The following is a 19550-nucleotide window of genomic DNA, read 5'->3' as shown; positions in this document are numbered from 1 at the left end:
ATCTTGGATGTCCTAAAGGTCATCACAACCAGTGAAGTATCTGTTGAGGTACATTTGTGGAAGAGAATGATGGAATTGCTATGGCAGAGAAGGAATCCGTGGAATCCATTATGCTTATACAAACTCCCAATCATGCCTTCTACATAGTCTTCTACACAACTTTTTAAATTCTTTCCTTGAAAAAATTCAAATCCTTATCTTTCCCCCATCCTTACAGGCCGTATGTCCCAGATTATCCAGTTGTTCTATTTCTCTTACATACCCGCTTTGTTTTCTGCCCATCTTTTTAAATCTATGCCCCCTAATCCTTGATCATCTCGACAGTTTCTCTCTGTTTATCCTGTCGTGATCTTATCCATGCAACACACACAAAATGCTGGAGGAACTAAGCGGGAAAATCTCCAATCCTACTGAAGAGTCTCAGCCTGAAACGTCGACTGTACTCTTTTCCATAGACGCTGCCTGGTCTGCTGGGTTCCTGCAGCATTTTGTGTGTGTTGCTTGGATTTCCAGCATCTGCAGATTTTCTCTTGTTTATGATCTTATCCACCTTTGTCCACTCTTCTCCAAGGATAACAAGCCCAGCCCTTTGTGTCTCCCTCCTTCTTGAAACCATTTGGTAAATCTCTTCTCTACCTTATTTCACACCTTTCCCTTTTGTTCTTTAGTCACTGTTGTAATTCAGCAAAAATTTTGGAGTACCAAAATCCCACGAAAAACAGTGGGTTAAATGATGATTTAGTTTGAGAGAAAAGTACTGGGGAAAACACAGATCTACTCTTCCGAGAAAAGTAGTGACATGGTAACATGTATAGCTGTGAGGGTGGTATGGACGTCACTTAACCTCTCGTTCAAAAAATCGTACCTCTCACTGTGCACCATTCTTTGATTGCTACATTGTGATGGCAGCCTGGACGTCATTCCGAAATTTCTGGAATAGGACTTGAACTTATCATCCACAGATTCACAGACAAAAGCTATCACTGACTTATGCTAACACTTCACTGAAGAATGACTGGAAATGCAAGAGAAGTTTCCTGAATTGACTATCAGGCTGAAGACAGTCGTGGGCAGGTTTTGGCTTCAACTCATTTGGGCCAAAGGACCTGTTTCCATGCTATATAATTCCATGCCTGGTCAGCATTCCCACAAGAACAGGATAGGTGGAGGTGTTGAGTGGGTTGGATCTGTTTGTTGTGCCCTTGCAACTGCCTGGCTTTTTCCTTACTTGGGCACGAAGTTTGAGCAGATGGGTAAGTTGCCTTTATGAGCTGGAGTGGAGAGCAAGATAGACTAGATTATCAATAGGTAAAGAGCAGCACCCTCAGTCTCTCAACCTACTTACCCATTAGGCAGGTGACACTCTAATGATTAGAGAGAGTGAGTATGTGCAATGTTAGTGCTCATTTCACATGACTGGTTTGGCCAACCTCTCTGTGCAGGGAGACATTTAGAATATGTCCTTCTGTTAAACCTTTGGCTGGTTTTAAGAAGTTCTTTTACCGCCTTGATGAAAGGTCATAGGCCAAAACATCTACTGTTTATTCCCTACCATGGATGTAGTTTGGCCTCCTGAGTTTTTCCAGCGGTTTGTGTGTGTAGCATCTGCAGAATCTCTTGTGTGTCTGAAATATAGGTTTTTTTTTCCCTCTGTTCTGATCACCCAGAGCTACAAGCAGGCAGTGGAGCTGAGTCCGGATCTGTCACAGGCTTGGATGAACATGGGTGGGATTCGACATATTAAGGTCAGTGGGAAATTGCCCTGTTCCTCAATGCTGCTTCATTAGTCTCTGAAACATAGCATGGGTAGTGAGAATGTTTACATTTATGGGGTAGAGCATAACTAATGGCCAAAAGTATAGTTAGTCACCAAGAAATCCAGTAAGGAATTTAAAGGAAACCTTTTTATCCAGAGAATGGTGAGGTTGTGGAACTCCCTCCCACAGGGAATGATTGAGGAGAATAATATCCATGTTTTTTTTTAAGGAGAGGTTGGATTACAGATGAGTTAGAATGGAAAACAGAGTAACGCCGATAGGTTTGTGGGAAAGGTGGGAGAAGTCTTGTTCTAGGAGATAAACACCAGTAAGGGACTGGTTGGGCTGAATAGCCTGTTTCTGGGCTGTGCATAACGTGTAAAAGATGGAGATGGAACGCGAAACAGATCACAACTGTCCCTAATGTTTATTTACATCGGACAGCTTTTGCTTTGAACCGGGAAACATGGCCTCTTCCACCATTCACAACTGTGACTGACCCTCTATCTCAACATCAGATCCCTGCTTTCACCTCACTACCCATTGATACTGATGTGCTGGAGTACATTTCCTTTCGACTGAGATTGGTTCCCAATCTCATTGGAGTGATGGAGAATGAGAGGTGACTCGATAGAGTAGTACAGGATTATAGGAGGCATTGATAGAGTGGATAGTCAGATATTTTTTCCCTGGGCGGAAATGGCTAATACAAAAGGGCATAACTTTAAGGAGCTTGGAGGGATAAGGGGGATATCAGTGGTCAGTTTTTTTTTAACGGAGAATGGTAGTGTGTGGAATGTGCTGCCCAGAGTGGTGATAAAGGCAGATACTTCAGGGACATTTAAGAAACACATGGATGATAGAAAAATGGAGAGCTACGTGGGAGGGAAGGGGTAGATTGATTTTAGAGTAGGTTAAAACGTCGGCACAATGTCTTGGGCCAAATGGTCTGTACTCTGCTGTAATGTTCTGTGTCCTAATCTGGCAGGGCGACTACGTTGCAGCACGTAGCTACTACGAGAAGGCCCTGGAGCTGGTGCCGAACAGCAAGATTCTGCGCGAAAACCTCAACAAGCTGGACCGGCTGGAGAAGAGGTTGCAGGCAGCTGGCAGGGTGAAGCAGAGCCCTCAAGACCAAGCAACAAGGTGACGGAGCAGGTTTGCTCTCAGCTTCTGCATGGCACAGCAAGGAGTGAAGGTATATTAGTGGTTCTAAATGACTGAAACAACAGAGGAATCTATCTACCATGAAGAAATGAGAAGGCATTGATTGTACTATGACTGGCATTTACTGAGACAGCTACACCTGCCCTGCTTCAAGCTTCTGCTGTCTGGGGACACCTTCTCAACCTCTGATTTGGTGATGCTCAACATGATGAAGAAACTCCCGGATTTAATTCAGAACCACCTAATTTAGCCTTTCTTTGAATGGTTCTTGTTTGGTAGACTCTGACGCAGCTTAATATAATACACAGAAGGAAAAATTATCAAACCAAATGGCTTTCGTCAGTAAAGAGCAAAATTAAAGACATCCATTGTAGGTCATTTTGCTCCTGCTTGTATCAAAGCAAGCTGACTAACGGGTGTATAAAGCTTTAGATCCCCTCACATGGTGTCACCTTACTGGAATTCTTTGTGAATAGCATGCAATGGAAACAGTCAGGGCACGGTGTTGGTCGCAGTGCATCGGATATTGATTGCAGTGTACAGTGTGTCTGTGTTGATCCGTAGATCATTTTCTTGTTTGAAAAAGTTCACATGAAGTGTTAAGGTGTGCAGTCAATGATCAGACACTAGTGAGGTAAAGGGCAGAAACAGGCAAGCTTTACTTTAAATGTTGAGACACAAGAGTCTGCTTCCTGTGAAAGTGTTTGTTCTTCTGATCCTGTGGAGGGTCAGTGGGTCATTGATTTAATGCCAGCACTGGAGGGATGAGATTATGTGCCTGTGTCTGCTTCCAGTTTAATCCTGGATCAGTTGAGTTTAAGATTGCTGGGGTTAACATCCTGATGGGGCACTGGAGGAGAAAAGTCTGGACTCATTTCAGATAAAGTTTGGAAACTGTTGGGCCTATGAGTGCACAATGTCAAACCGAGATCTTCCTGATCTTACCTGCCTTTGATAAAAGGGTCGCCTATCTCTGATTGTCAGCTCTTGTAGTGGCAGAGCTGTTACTGATGTTCTCTGTTGACCTTCCAGTCTGATTTTTCTCCCGCAGAACATGCACAAATTTGAATTTAAGAAAAGCTTGTTCTGGTTCTTATCGACAGGATGAGCTACCCTCTAGGTACTTGCTTACATTCTGCCTGTTCATGCAGAGATGGGGTTAATAGCTGGAGATGCATCTTGAGTAGACTTGTGCTTACTATCCCGGTAACCCCGACTGTGCGTGTGCAGCTAGGGGTTGGTTGACCGCACTGACCTCTATTCCCAAACTTTGAATGGGCACGCGGCAGGGCTTCCTGGTGCCCCCAAAATGTGCCAGGGACAGTAGCCAGCATCGCAAGAGAGATGAAGAAGATTGGCAAACCTGCTTTATTGAAAAGGGAAAAGTTCACTTGGCCTGGATTTCTTTTGAAGTATTTGGATCATCTCACATGTAAAAACAAAATAGGTTAGTTTCTAATTCTCTCCCTGAAGTGCCGGCAAGATTGACGTTAAGATCTGCTCACATTGTTGAGTGATTTTTTTTTTATGTAGTTTGATACTGGCACAGATTAGAGAAGGCACAGTGATATTTTGGAAGTGAACATGTCTGTGAGTTTCCAGCTTCTTCCCCGCTTCCCCCTCCTTTAACTGAGCTACCCACGCTTATCCCCCCGCTACTGTCAGTGTCTCAGACTGCCCTTCTGCTCTACAAATCCAGGCGGTTTTACTGCGAGTCAAATCGGCCATTTGTAGAAGAGCACATATTGTATCATAACATTGTGATGAGATTAAAGTGGCAACAATTGAAATATTAATCATTCAGCAGGTGATCGAATACCTATTGTTGGGTCATTTGAAGTTAGATTTCTTATTTAATCTGAAAGTGTGACCTCTGATTCCTGTCATTCAGACTCCAGTTATACTACAAAACTGTTTTCAGTATTTCTATTTTTACATAAAATGTATAATTTATTTATAAAAAATATTAAAGCCATAATATATTTAATTATGCTCTGTATATACATTTGTCTCTGTGAATTGTATGTATTAAACACATTGAGTATATTGATTTTAAATGCAAGCATTTTACAAAGCTGAAATGATAAACAAAAAACATCACAGCGGCACAGGAGACTGGAAATGCTGTTATCTGGGGCAGAAAAGCAAATTACCAGAACTCAGTTACTCAGGCAGCAACTATGCAGTGTCTTGTATTCTGCTCCAACCCTTTGCTCACATAAATGAGCATTACTGTACAACCAGGGATTTTGATCAATTTAACTGAGAATTATTATTTGCCAATCACATGCACCTTTTTTCACAGTAGAGCCCAAAAAAACAGGGAAAAGTGTAAGGCATGAAAAACTAAAAGTTCAATAACCGAAATGTCAGCACTTTAAAAGTATTCACCCCCCTTCGCTCAGTACTTAGTTGAACCGCCCTTCGCGGCTATTACAGCCAGTATTTTTGGATAAGTCTCTGTTAGCTTTGCACAACATGATGGAGCAAGATTAGTCCTGAGGAAAGTTAGAATAGTAATTACAAAGGAGAAGAATACTTTTTCAGCCTCACAATTTTGTTTTTTTAATTTTTAATGAATTGCTGACAGGTTTTGGAATTTTTCTTTTGGTTTGACATGATGCACAACGTTTTGTAGGTTAGCTCAAAAAATCCTACTTAAGTATACCTTAAATTTGGAAAATAAGACAGTAAAATGTGAAAGTAGTTGTGGGGGCTGAATGCTTTTTCAGAGCAATGTTCAATAGTTCAATAATTCCATATAATATCAAAGAATGTATACAATATACAACCTGCAGTTCTCACTCTCCACAGACAACCTCAAACAGAAGAAAACCCCCCAAAAGAATGAATACAGAAAAAACTTAAGAATCCCAAAGCCCCCTACCCCCTCCCACACACAAGCAGCATCAACCCCCTTTCCCCTACTTATTCTAGCATAAAGCATCAGCATTCCCACCACCCACCATGCAAACAGCAAAGCCCCCAAAGAGAGAGAGTGGTACATCATTAACTAACTGTTCACTGCAATAGTTTTGACAACCCGTAGGCACTCTCTTTCACTAACAAGGGAGTGACAGATCTCACTCCTTCCATAGCGAGAGGGGAGACAACAGTTGCTATCTCAATGTTAGTCAGTCTAGACTGCTGCTTTTTTATTTCGAGTTTCCAACTCGAGAATCAGCAGCAAACTCTCCCTCACCGTTGAGACAGAGAGAGAGAGATCAATCGATTACCGAGTGCAGAGCCCTCCGACAGCCACTCATGGAGTCGTCAATGTTCCAGCTCCCACTACACTTCAGCTCCTGCCCACAGGAGCTGCACACGGCCCCGGAGGCACTTGACTTCGGGTTAAATCTGAACATGCCAAAACACGGCAGATCGTCAAGCTCCAAGAACGAGAACACGCCATTGTGCAGAACTGCAGTTTTTGAATGCCACTGCAGATCCAAGATCCTGATAGGACCCCAGCCACCTGAAAAGGAAAATACTGTAGAGATATTTTGGGTTGAGGCATAATATCAGGTCTCTTTCTGATCTGTAAGTATTGCACCTTTGAGAACCTCAGTTTAATGTGAAGGTTGTCGGGGACTGGGTTGGATTTATTCATTCTGACTTTTAAGTATGACTCCCCCACCCCCATCTCCAACTCTGCAGCCCCATCTTCCCCACAAACTACCTCTATGGTTGACAGATAGAGTAAGCTTTTCATCCAGTCTGACTGGGAGTTTATATCAGTTCACAACAGTGAAAGATTACTGACTAATTCAATTCACTTTGTCTGGCCCGCAGCTGGATAATACACATTAATGGTGGTGTTAATTTCAAATCCATTAATTGGAAGACATTTAGAAATTAGATTTATGAAAATAAGGCAAAGTTAATTGAGCAGGGGTGATTATTGAAATTACATAATGCAGCAGACTGCTTAATTATAAACTATTGATATCAATGGTACTGTGTACATTAATAAAAGAGAATCATAGTTAGTTAGCATTGGGACTTGACAACTGTTAACTGAATAGGGTGCAGAGTTTACAAGGATGAAACCAGGATTTACAGATGTATTCAGGCAGAACACTGTTACTCCAGGAGCTCAAATTTGATCCTAACCTTGAGTGCTGCCTGTGCAGAGTTTGCACCTTCTCCCCAAGACTACATGAGTTTTGACAGATGCTTTAGTTTCCTCCGATTTCCCAAAGGTATACTGGCAGAGTAAGGGGACTAAATTATCTCCTTGTACAGGTGGCAGAAGGGTCAAAGTTGATGGGCATGTGAGAGAGGGGACATGCAGGGCTGCATGGAAAATATAAGTTGAGGAGGAATAGGACTAATGGGCCCAATGGCCTCTTACTCTGACAAACATCCTCATCAGAAGTTAAACAGATTGGGCATACATTCTCTTAAGAAAATGTTGCTTAGAGTTCCCTGTTAATAAAGATATGTATTCATTGAAGGATATTGATCATGTGAACAGAATGCTTCCATATTCATTGGATAAGAACATAATCAAAGGCTATCACCTTCAAATGGAAATCAACAGGGAATTAAGAAGAAACTTTTTACCAGTGAAGAGAATGTGGAAGTCATTCTCACAGGGTGTGGCTGAAGTGGACAGCAAAGGCATACTTAAGTGGAGGCTGGACAGGCACAGAAGGAAGAAAGAAAGGTCACAGTACTAGGCTCGAATGAGGAAAGATAGGGAAGGATTGAGTGCACACAAGTGCTGACATAAGCCATTCGGCCCAACCAGTGTAACTCTGTACTACGTATCCTAAATATCACAATGAAATCTGCAGAATCTCGTTTGTCTTCTCTTTCAAAATAGATGGTTTGTTAATTCCAGGTGAAGAGAATTATTTAATCAGTTACTGCAAAGGAATTTAAAACTATATTAATAATTGGGTAAGATGACAGCCAATCGAATACAAGTGTGAAATCTTTCAGAAGGACAAAGGAGAATATTTTTAAAAGGTAAGAGGTGAGTAAATACTGGCATCTAGTAGGGTTTGGCACTTCTTGATCACTATGAGAGTAACAGCAAGTACTGAATGAGATGAATATTACAGCAGACGTTATACAATGGGTTGAAGTACAGGAGTAAACAAATCTTCTTAAACAATTCACCATTGTGGGTCACAATTGTAGCTCTCATATTGTTACAGTACATTTGCTATACACACACACACACAATTTCTTTATGTGATGTGATAGTAAGTTGGCTCAAATTAGTATTATATTTCCTCTTTAGTATAGTGGTTAGTATCCCCACCTGTCAAGCAGGAGGCCAGGGTAGGGTGCAACAAGAGCAAAGCAGTTAGCGCGACGCCTTTACAGTTCAGGGCGTCAGAGTTTGGAGTTCTGAAGTCATCCGTAAGGAATCTGTACATTTCTCCCCGTGAACGCGTGGGCTTCCCCTGGGTGTTCTGGTTTCTTTCCATAGTCCAAAGACATACCAGTTAGTAGGTTAAATGGTCATTGTAAATTGTCCGCTGATTGGGCTAGTGTCAAGTAAGTGCGTTACTGGGCAGCACGGCTCATTGGGCCAGAAGGGCCTGTCTGCACAGTACATAAATAAACAGATTGGGGGTGAGGGGTGGTACATGGAACAAGCAGTGGAATGTAATTGTGGTTTTGCTGATGAGACAACTGAAATATCATGTCCAGTTTTGAGTTCCTTGACTTAGATACACTTGTCTTACGAGATGGAAACTGATTCCTACTGTAGTGGAAGAGATCGAAAAGAGTAAGTCTTTACTTTTTGCTATTTAGTAAAGTAAGAGGTGATTGCCGAACTACATAAAATTCCCAGTGTTGCTCAGAAACTTGTGTATTCTATGGCTGATGCAAGTAAACTGAGGGGTCAAAGATTCAGTATAAGGAATAGATAGTTAGGACAGGGTTAGTGTCTGAAGGCCAGGACCCTTTGAAGTTCACTACCCAAGAGAACTGTATGTGTTCAGTTGATGAGGATATTGAACGCTGAGCTTGATGGACCTTTGGGCAAAATATCACAGAGATTATGGGCAAGAGGAAATCTGCCGGTGATGGAAATCCAAGCAACACACACAAAATACTGGAGGAACTCAGCAGGCCAGGCAGCATCAATTTAAAAGAGTACATATCTTCCCCATAGTCGCTGCCTGGTCTGCTGAGTTCCTCCAGCATTTTGTGTGTGTTGCGGAGATCATGGGGATGGGGTGTGAAAGTGGATGAGACCATAACTTAAATTGTAAAAGCAGAAAGCTTACTCTTCCTTCTCTAGCTTATGTTATTTCTGAGCAGTTTTAAACATCTGAACCTTGGCTGAGTGTCAATCTCCAGTCCCTCTCTCACTGTACAATAACTGAGCTTAATTCTATGATCAATTCTTGTTGATCCCTTCAGATTAGAGACACGGAGATTGAGTAGTATTTTGTAACAACAGCCCCCGCTTTGAATGGTTTTCATATAAATGGTATTGATTCTATTTCTTTAATTTATAAAGTGTTTGCATTTAACCTTGTGAATGTAAAATTTGTCAGTTTCCTCCCCTGTGCATTGATGTGAATGAAGGATAACTCCCATTCCAAAGGCTTTCCTGAGATGACATGAACAGCCTTACCTTCGGAAATCAATCTGTTGAATTACTTTCCATTCTCTTTCTCTTTTGAGATGAACAAGGGTGTTAGAATTTAAATATATTGAATGTTCTTATATAAAAAACAATGTTCATAAGATAAAGACAGAAGAAAATAGTGCATTGCTTTGAGGAGGAGCCCAGTCTTGTCAATCATTTAACTCACCACCATGAATTAGTATGAATTCAGTTGCACATGTAATTATTGAAGTTTTCTTTCTGAAATCTCACATGTATGTGACTGCTGCTAACCTTGTCCTGGTGGTTTATAAGAGTAAAATTGTCAAAAGATAGGAAATACCAAAATAATTCTTTCAACATGTGATCATTGTGTCCTTTAGTAATAGAAAAGAAAGCAATAGCTTGCAATAAAATAGCCTTTTTCATGACTTGGGAATTTTCTAGAGGGCATAGTGTAATTACTGTGTTAATGTAGGGAAATATGACAGCCATTTGGTGCATATCTGTGTCTGACTGTAAATTACTTGAAACTGATTGCTAGAATTAGATACCGACTCCATTACTGACTCAATTACTAGTGCTCCAGCCTCCGAATCAAATGCTCTGTTCACATCTCACTCCAGAGACCTGAGCACAAATACTTGAGCTAACTCTCATGTAGTACTGAGGGGGTGCTGCACTGTTGGAAATGCCGTCTTTTAAATGAGGCATTAAGCAAGCCCATCTGCTGTCTAAAGTGTCTGTGAAAGATCAAATCACCATCGTCCTATCCAATACATTTCCTTTCAACATCACTCAGTAATATTATCTGTTCATTATTACAGTGCTGTTTGTCTCTGCACAAATTGGTTATATTGCTTTCACGAGTGACCACACTTCATAGACCCTTCATCGGTTTTGAGGGGACCTAAAATATGCATGAGGTGTCTTAAATAAAAGCAAATTTTTGACATGCAGTACTCCATCAGGGTTACACTTGAAGTGCCAGCCTCTGATTAAGCATCTGAGTAAGAATTGCATATCAGAGTTGAGCGTGTGATCAGTGAGCCAAGGCTGTCACTTAGTAACTGTGAGTTATGTACGTGGGCTGTATTCTCAAAACTCCTGAATCTGAGATATGTATTGAATATGTTTTAAGAATGAATGTGCTCTGGAAAATATGAATAAATAAGATGGTTAATTTTGTTAACTTCCGCATGATCTCCACTGGAATTCCTTTGGCAAGTTAATATCTGGGCCACTGAAGCAAAGAGAAGGGAGGCTTGTATGGAAATCACTTCAATTGATTTGTCGAATATCTCTTTACCCAACTTTCCAAAACCAGAGTGAAGTGAACACCGTCAGTCCGTGGTTTAAACAATCTAAGTCGAGTTTCAAGTTCAAGTTTAAATGTCATTCAACCATATATGAATACCCATGAATACAGCCAAATGAAACAGGATCACTCCCAAGACAAGGTGCATAACACAGTACCAACAGACATACACAGCACAAGGCACATACTGTATAAGAAAGTAGTCAACTACAATCACACAAAAGAATATAGTCCAAGTTTCTGAGTCCATGAATGTTGCAGCAGTCTGCAGCCCAGCACAATGCTGCTTTTCTGCTGGGTGATCACTACGGCATGGATGCCTTGCCACACCACCTCTGACACCCCTGTAGAGAGTCCGACTCTGATGCCTCCCCCTGTGCTGCTGCAAACAGGCAACACTGAGGCTAGAGGCCCAGTCTTTGCCACAACCAAGGCCAGGCAGTTCCTCTGTCATTCGCCAATAAACCAATGAATTGGAATTCCAACATTCCACACCACCAATGTCCAACAGGGTCTTGTGATCACAAGAAAAGCAACTGAGACAATCATCCACTGTTAGATTGCGCACCTCCATCACGCACTGATGCCTCTGTGTGGTAGGCAGCATCACGGTCCACATCAAGTTCAGTTCCTTCAGTTTGTCCACCAAAGAGTAGCAAGCTGATTAGGTGGACATTACGTTCTTTATGTCCAGCAGGATCTTGTGACCATAAAAATACATTTAAAAAAGACAATAACACCCTTGGTTGACCCCATAGAAGCCAAAGTGTCCAAGCATAGCACCATCTTACTGGAAGTTGATTGTCATAATGCACAAGTGTATGTATGCATAAGTGCTATGTAAAACCTACCTATAACAGCTTCACAAGCACATAGCATCAGATACACAACGTTCACAAGAAAAATAACACAATCTTTACAACAAAGCCATTGTTGTGCAAAGTGCTGTGACTGAGGTATTGATTGGGGTTGTGCAGACTAGTTCAAGAGCCAAATGATTGAAGGGAGGTAGCCATTCTTGCATCTGGTGGTTTGGACCGCTCTACCTTTTGCCCAATGGTAGGAGCAAGAAGATGGCGTGATGTGAATGGTGGATATCTTTGATGATTCATGTTGCCTTCCTGAGATACTACTTAAAGTGGTGGGGAGAGATGTGCCCGTAATGCATTGGACTAAGTCCACGACTTGCTGCCACTTCTTGTGTTCCTGTGCATTCAAATTGTCAAACCTGACCACACTGCAACCAATCAGGATACTTTCAAATAGACATCCGAAGATGTTTGTTCGAGGGTTCAGAACCATGTTGAATCAACATAACATCTTAAAAAATTGAAATGCAATTTCATTGATGTGCTGGGCTTGGCACAGGTTATCCAACATGGAAGTTAAACCTGCTGATTCTCATTGAATTGTTGACAATGAATTATCAAATTATCAAGCATGTTTTTAACTATAAATTCATAGCTTGTGAAGAGCAGCAGCAGAGATACAGTGGAACACAACATAACTACTTCAAAGACTATATAACACAGTTATCATGGTATATGAATAGACACAGGTTGCTGAAGAGATAATAGATGCATTGGTCATGAACTTTCAAGAATCATTTGATTCTGGCATGGTCCCGGAGGACTGGAAGATGGCAAATGTCACTCCACTCTTTAAGAAGGGAGGAAGGCAAAAGAAAGGGAAATTATAGGCTAGTTAGCCTCAGTGGTTGGGAAAGTGTTGGAGTCGATTATTAAGGATGAGGTTTTGAGGTATTTGGAGACTAATGAGAAAATAAGTCGAAGTCAGCATGATTTCTGTAAAGGGAAATCTTGCCTGAAAAATTGAGTTTTTCGAGGAAGTAACAAGCAGGGTGGACAAATGAGAGGCAGTGGATGTCATTTACTTGGATTTTCAGAAGGGATTTGATAAGTTGCTACACAAAAGACTGCTTAACAAGATGAACTCCTATGGCATTACAGGAAAGATATTGGCATGGATAGTGACTGACAGGAAGGAGGCAGCGAGCGGGAGTTAAGGAGACCTTTTTTGTTTGGCTGCCGGTGACAAGGGGTGTTCCTCAGGGGTCAGTATTGGGACCGCTACTTTTCACATTGTCTTACAATGACTTTATTAATGGAATTAATGACTTTGTGGCAAGGTTTGCAGATAATACAAAGATAGGTGGAGGGGTCGGTTGTGCTGCAGAAGCAATGAGATTTCAGCAGTACTTAGACAAATTGGAAGAATGGGCAAATAAGTGGCAGATGGAATACTGTGTTGGGAAATGCATGATAATGCATTTTGGTAAAAGGAACAATAGTGCAGTCTATTATCTAAATGGGGAGAAGGTTCAAATATCAGAGGTGCAGAGAGTCTTAGGAATCCTCATGCAAGTTTCCCAGATGGTTAATTTACATGTTGAGTCTGTGGTAAAGAAGGCAAATGCAATGTTGGCATTTATTTCAAGGGGAATAGAGTATAAAAGCAAGGAAATTATGCTGAGCCTTTGTAAGACACTAGTCAGGCCACATGTGGAGTATTGGCAACAGTTTTGGGCCGCATATCTCAGAAAGGGTGCGTTGTCATTGGAGAGAGTTCAGAGGATGTTCATGAGGATGATTCCAGAAATGAACGGGTTAACATATGAGGAGCGTTCGACAGCTTTGGATCTGTTCTCACTGGAATTAAGAAGATTGCTGGGGTTGTGGGATCTCACTGAAACCTATCCAATGTTGAAAGGACTAGATCGGGTGAATGTGGAGAGGATGTTTCCTCTTGTGGAGGTTTCCAGAACTAGAGGGCACAGCCTCAAAATTGAGGGGCAACCCTTTAGAACAGAGGTAAGGACGAATTTTTTAACCAGAGAGTAGTAAATCTGTGGAATACTTTGCCACAGACTGCTGCGGAAGCAAAGTCCGTGGACATATTTGCGGTGGAAGTGATCTTTTCCCAATCAGACAGGGCATCAAAGGATAAGGTGAGAAGGCAGGTGTATGGGGTTGAGTGAGATCCAGGATCAGCCATGATGGAATGGCGGAACAGACCGGATTATCTGAATGGCCTAATTCTGCTCTATGTCTTATGGTCTTATTACTTGACTGCTAAATCTCCAAAGTTTCTGGCCTTTTCTCTGACATTCCTGGAACCCAATATGCAATATATTTTCTACCCAAGAAATTAAAAGCATCCCAACCAACACACATTGAAATTCTTGCAGGATGCCACTATTGGGAAAAAAAATTATCTGAGCTGCTTGAAGGTTGATTTAACTCTCTCAGACCAATAAATTTTGCAAACACACATTTAAGACTTTTGCTTCATTATGCCTGAGGCGATGTCCGCTTCGCTGCCACCACCAGGCTCTTTGTAATCTGCTGTATGGGGGATAATGTTTTGCAAAGCAGTTTCATCACTTCCTGATGCACAAGTCACAGTGACTGTGCCCCTGAAGGCCAAGGAGCAGATGATCATATTGAAATTGTTTGCATTTTAACCCGGCACATTATCCAAACAAAAGAAAAATAGAAAACTGAAATGTGCTTTGCCATGGGCAATTTCTTTTTAACCACGGCCACAACAAAGCAAACTGGGTTCCTTCTTGCAGCTGGTTTGGGTTAGAGAATACAAAAACAAAATATGTTTCAGCTGACAGTCTGGGATATGGGCAGAAGATGCCAGTAGCAGCAGGGGGAAGCTGCTCACATTTCAAATGGTGACTCATATTAGACATGGGAAAAGTTAAGATTATAACAAACCTTGAGCAAGTGGAAGGAATAGAGAAAGCTGGTGAGGATGGGAAAGGAGAAATGAACAAGAGGCAAGGTCTGTGATGGCATTGAAGGTGGGAGTTTAAATGAAAGAGGTGTATGCAAGCCAAACAGATAAGGTATAGGCCAAAGAGAGAAATTAAATCAAGTCTATTTCTTTAACCAATTTCCATACATCAAGAAATATCTGGAAGCACCAATAAAGGTACGTGGAAATAAGATATACACTCATTGGCCACTTCGTTAGCCACACCTGCTCGTTAATGTAAATATCTAATCGACCAATCATGTGGCAGCAGCTCAATGCATAAAACCATGCACACATGGTCAAGATGTTCAGTTGTTATCCAGACTAAATGTCAGAATGGGGGAAGAAATGCGATCTCAGTGATTTTGACCATGGAATGTTGCTGCCAGATGGGGTGGTGTAAGTATCTCTGAAACTGCTGGGATTTTCGCACACAACAATCTCTGGAGTCTACAGAGAACTAGCGAGAAACAAGAGACGTACTGTGAGTGGCAGTCCTGTGGGCAAACATGCCTTGTTAATGAGAAGTCAGAAGAGAAGGGCCAGAATGGTTCAAGCTGACAGGAAGGCAACAGTGACTCACATAACTGCACGTTATGACAGTGGTGTACAGGACAGCATCTCTGAACACACAACACGTTGAACCTTGAAGTGGATGGGCTACAGCAGCAGAAGACCACAACCATACACTCAGTGGTCACTTTATTAAGTACAGAAGGTGCTTTCCAAAGTGGTCACTGAGTGCATGTTCCTGGTCACACTTTGTCTCCAGTCACACTGGTAATGTCCTAATGTTCTGGAAATTTCTGCAGATACGCTTGCCAATTATAGAAGAGTTCCAGTCCAGTTAATAATCTAATAGATTATGCCCACAGTAAAATGAAGGAAGGTGGCACCATGGCTACTATCTTGTGCACTCACCATCAATCTGCTAACCAGTGCTCAGTTTGGTTTGTGCTTTGGTCCAAACGTGAGAGAACTGAAGTCTAATGACTGGTCTTGATAAGTAGCCCTGAGATAAGCAGCCCTGTGTAACAATAATAATTGGGTACAATACTGGCTGGAGTCATACCTTACTGAAAGGAAGATAATTGAGATTAATGGAAGCCTGTCACCCATGAATAGCATTGCAGGAGTTCCCAGGACAGTTCCTCGAACTCAACTGTCTTCTGATGCTTCATCGAAAACCCTCCAATTAACATACAGTATAATCAGGGGTGAGATGTTCACTAATGTTAATGCAGTCCTCAGTTCCTTTTTCAAAACCTGAACAGGATGATGAATCTGTGGAATTTATTGCCTCTGACGGCTGGCGAGGCCAAGTCATTGGGTATATTTAACAGGGAGGTTGATAGCTCCTTGATTAGTAAGGGTGTTAAAGGTTACAGGGTGAAGGCAGAATAGGGTTGAGGGGGATAATAAATGGAGCAGACTCAATGGGCTGATTAGCCTAATTCTGCCCTAATGTTTTATGGTCTCAAAGTTATATTTCTGATGATGACTTTCAAACAGGAGACAAAATCCACAGTAGCAAAATGAAGGTAGCTGTTTGAACCAGTTCGCTGTGATGACACAAATGTCTTTTTAGATTTTTATTGAGATACAGCAGGGAGTAGGCACCACCAGCCCTTCGAGCTGTGTCACCCAGCAACCCCCGATTTAACCCCAGCCTAATCACAGGGCAATTTACAATGACCTACCAACCAGTACACCTTTGGATTGTTGGAGGAAACCGGAGCACACGGAGGAAATCCACATGGTCACGGAGAGAACGTACGAAACTCCTTACAGGCAGTGGCAGGAATTGAACATGAGTCACTGGTAATGTAAAGCATTGTGCTGAACACTATGCCACTGTGCTGTCCCAATTGTTGCAGAATGACACTTCAACATTCTGTGTCTATTAGACTGGATATCTGCGCTGACGCCTCCAGTTATCCTCCTCACCTTCTAGCATGTATATAAGACCAAACGTCAGGTGCTTTTTTGCTGGAGACACGAGACTACAGGGTCTGCAATCGGAAGCAAAAAGGAACTTAGCGGTTCGGATAGCATCTTTGGAGGGAACTGAACAGCTGATGTTTCAGGTCAAGCCACTCAGCCGGACAGGAATGCCTCCATCGATACTGCCTGGCATGCCGACTTCCTTTAACAGTTTGTTTCTCGCTCCAAGCTGTGGTATCTGTAGTCTGCTGGAGTCTTCTTATTTATAACTCAGCCCACTTCGTAAATCAGAAGGCGATGGGTCTGAGTTCCCTGCCAAACATTTGAAAGTCAAAGTAAATTTATTATCAAAGTGCATTTATGTCACCATATACTATCTTGAGATTAATTTTCTAGCAGGCATTTACTGGAAAATAAAGAAATGCTATAGAATTTATGAATAACTGTACATAAAGTCTAACAAATGACCAATATGCAAAACTGAACAAATCATGCAAATAATAAGAAATATAAATAAAAATAATACTGAAAACTTGAGTTGTCGAGTCCTTGGAAGCGAGTCTGTAGGTTATTGAGCCAGTTCAGCATTGAGGTGAGTGGGGATATCCATGCTGATTCTGGATCCTGATGGTTGCAGGATACTAACTGTTACTGAACCTGATGGTGCAGCACTAAGGCTCCTGTACCACCACCTCGATGGCAGCAGTGAGAAGAGAGCAAGGCCTGGATGGCGAGAGTCCTTAATGATGGATGCTGCTTTCTTGTGGCAGTGCTCCTTGTAAGTGTGCTCCATGATGAGGAGGACTAGGCCTGTGATGGTCAGGGCTGTGTCCACCATTTTTCTGTTCCTGGGCGTTGGTGTTTCCACACGAAACCGTAATGCCACAAGGCCAGATACTCTTCACTGTGCAACTACAGGAGTGTGCAACCACTAAGTACACAAGATACTGCAGGTGCTAGAATCTGGCAACAGATACTGTAGACTGTGGAGGAACTCTACAGGTCGAGCAGCATCTGTGAGAGGGAAGCAATTATCAAAGCTTCAGAACAAAAACCTGCAACAGGAATGAAGAAATGTTTCCACCCGAAACATCACCAATTTCTTTCTCCCTACAGATGCTGCTCGACCTGCTGTTGCTATGAACACAGCGATGAACCTTCTACCCTTACACTGATATTAATGTCAGGACTTCACCACACCCCACAGGTGCTGATGAGGGCCTAAGCCAACAATGGCATCTCCCCTCTGATTACCCCCCGCCATCCTGAACCAGTAGATCTTATTGGGCAAGTGCCAAACTCCATCAACCTCCCTGCTGGAGAGCTAGGAAATCTGTTCGTTGATCCTGCAGCAGCCTGACATCCGAACAGACACCAAAATATTAGTGTACAAAGCAGTGGTAATCCCAAAGCTTCTGTATGCATCAGAAACCTGGACAACATACCGATGACATCTGAAGGCACTTGAGAAGTTCCATCAACGCTGTCTTCGAAACATCTTAAATATCAGCTGGGAAGATAGAAGAACCAACGTCAGTGTGCTAAATGAAGCAAAAACAACAAACATTGAAGCCTACATCATTAAGAACCAACTAAGATGGAGCGGTCATGTTGTTCGGATGAAAGACGAACACCTGCTAAAACAAATCTTCTACTCCCAGCTTAAAGAAGGCAAACATAAAAAAGGCAGACAACAGAAGAGATTCAAAGGCGTCTTAAAAGCCAACATGAAGAAATGTAACATTGACATCAACAATTGGGAAACCAATGCCAAGGACAGGACACTCTGGCAAGCCATCATCCGAGAAGGAACAGCAACTTTCGAAGCCAACAGATGTGCAGAATTAGAAGAAAAGAGAAGAAAATGGAAAGAGAGGCAGCAACAACCAAAGCCCGATCTGCCATCTGGAACTACCTGTCCTGAATGCAGAAGAATTTTCAGAGCCAAGATTGGGCTCATAAGCCACTTGAGAATCCATAATTAGATCAACAGAACGAAGACCATCATCCTGGACCTCGAGGGATAGCCATGACGACATTTGGTGCAAGAGCAGCAATCCCGTCCAAATGAATAGGAGATACAAGCTCTAAGAAAAAGACTGTTGAATCTTCTGTTTCATTTAGTTAAGTTAATTTGGAATATTTCACTACATTTCTTAACCCTTTAACTTCAAAATAAAATATTTTTTGATGACTCCTCAAGTGTTTCTACATGTGACAAACACTCACCAACTGTACAGTGAGCCCAGGGAGGGGGCTTCTCTGGCTGTTAGAACTGTTGTGTAAGAGCAGCCAATGCAAGGACAGACCCTGTGACGATGGGTCATGATAAAGGATTGTGGACCAGGATCTAGCATGAGGCTCTGCCAGGGACATACTGGAACCAACAGTGAGGCAGAGGAGCACATCAGAAATCGCGGGCAATAGAAGGTCTGCCTTTTTATTGAGGTAGACTCGCTTCTGCAGGACTGAGAGAGTCCCAAATGAGGATTGAACTGGCATTTTGCTTGCCCTCTGCCTGATCCGTTGGCATGATTTGCAGAAAGTAGGGGTGTCATCCAAATGTCTTGGACAATATATTGTCGACTGGTGACCTGGTCAATTATTAAATTTTTTCTTTAAGAACATTCTTGTGCATAAATTGACTGCTGTGCTCCCAACATCCATATGGTCACAACTGATCACATGATTGCCTATAGAGCCCTTTGGGGGCAATACCAATGATCACAGGATATCTTTTGTCACATTTTCCCCCACCCCTCCCGGAGTTCCATCAAGCAGGGACCCATAGCTGACTGGGGAAGGCCACAGCAGTGGTGTGGGGGGCAGAGACTCTGAGCATTGGTTGCATGGGAGATATGGCTAAAGATGAGAGTAAAGGCTGCAGACAGGCAGTACGCTACAATAATTTATTCTGAAATGTGTTGTGAAGTACGGCTACTTTCTACAAAACTCCATCTCCCCAAAAAGCTTGAGTCCAGCTAATGGACTGGAAGCTCCA

At 42.2% G+C, this 19550-nt stretch overlaps 1 protein-coding gene and 1 long non-coding RNA gene across 3 annotated transcripts in view; one reads left to right on the top strand and one right to left on the bottom strand.

Moving 5' to 3' along the window:
• tmtc1 (transmembrane O-mannosyltransferase targeting cadherins 1) overlaps window positions 1-4911 on the top strand; it is a 187719-nt gene extending 182808 nt beyond the window's left edge. For both annotated transcript variants that reach the window (XM_072267978.1, XM_072267979.1), the window contains 2 exons: window positions 1668-1745; window positions 2746-4911. In XM_072267978.1, coding sequence (XP_072124079.1) covers window positions 1668-1745; window positions 2746-2907 — 240 coding nt within the window. In that variant the 3' untranslated portion in view covers window positions 2908-4911. The remainder of the gene's footprint in view (window positions 1-1667; window positions 1746-2745) is intronic.
• Window positions 4912-18029: 13118 nt separating this feature from the next.
• LOC140202729 (uncharacterized) overlaps window positions 18030-19550 on the bottom strand; it is a 91297-nt gene continuing 89776 nt past the window's right edge. Inside the window, exon 6 of the long non-coding RNA XR_011887177.1 lies at window positions 18030-18059. This is a non-coding gene — a long non-coding RNA (uncharacterized lncRNA). The remainder of the gene's footprint in view (window positions 18060-19550) is intronic.

Source organism: Mobula birostris, chromosome 9 (assembly GCF_030028105.1).
Source record: "Mobula birostris isolate sMobBir1 chromosome 9, sMobBir1.hap1, whole genome shotgun sequence".
NCBI classification, from domain to species: Eukaryota; Metazoa; Chordata; class Chondrichthyes; order Myliobatiformes; family Myliobatidae; genus Mobula; species Mobula birostris.
The sequence above is the reverse complement of the archived record's forward strand: the minus strand, read 5'-3'. Positions and strand labels throughout refer to the sequence as shown.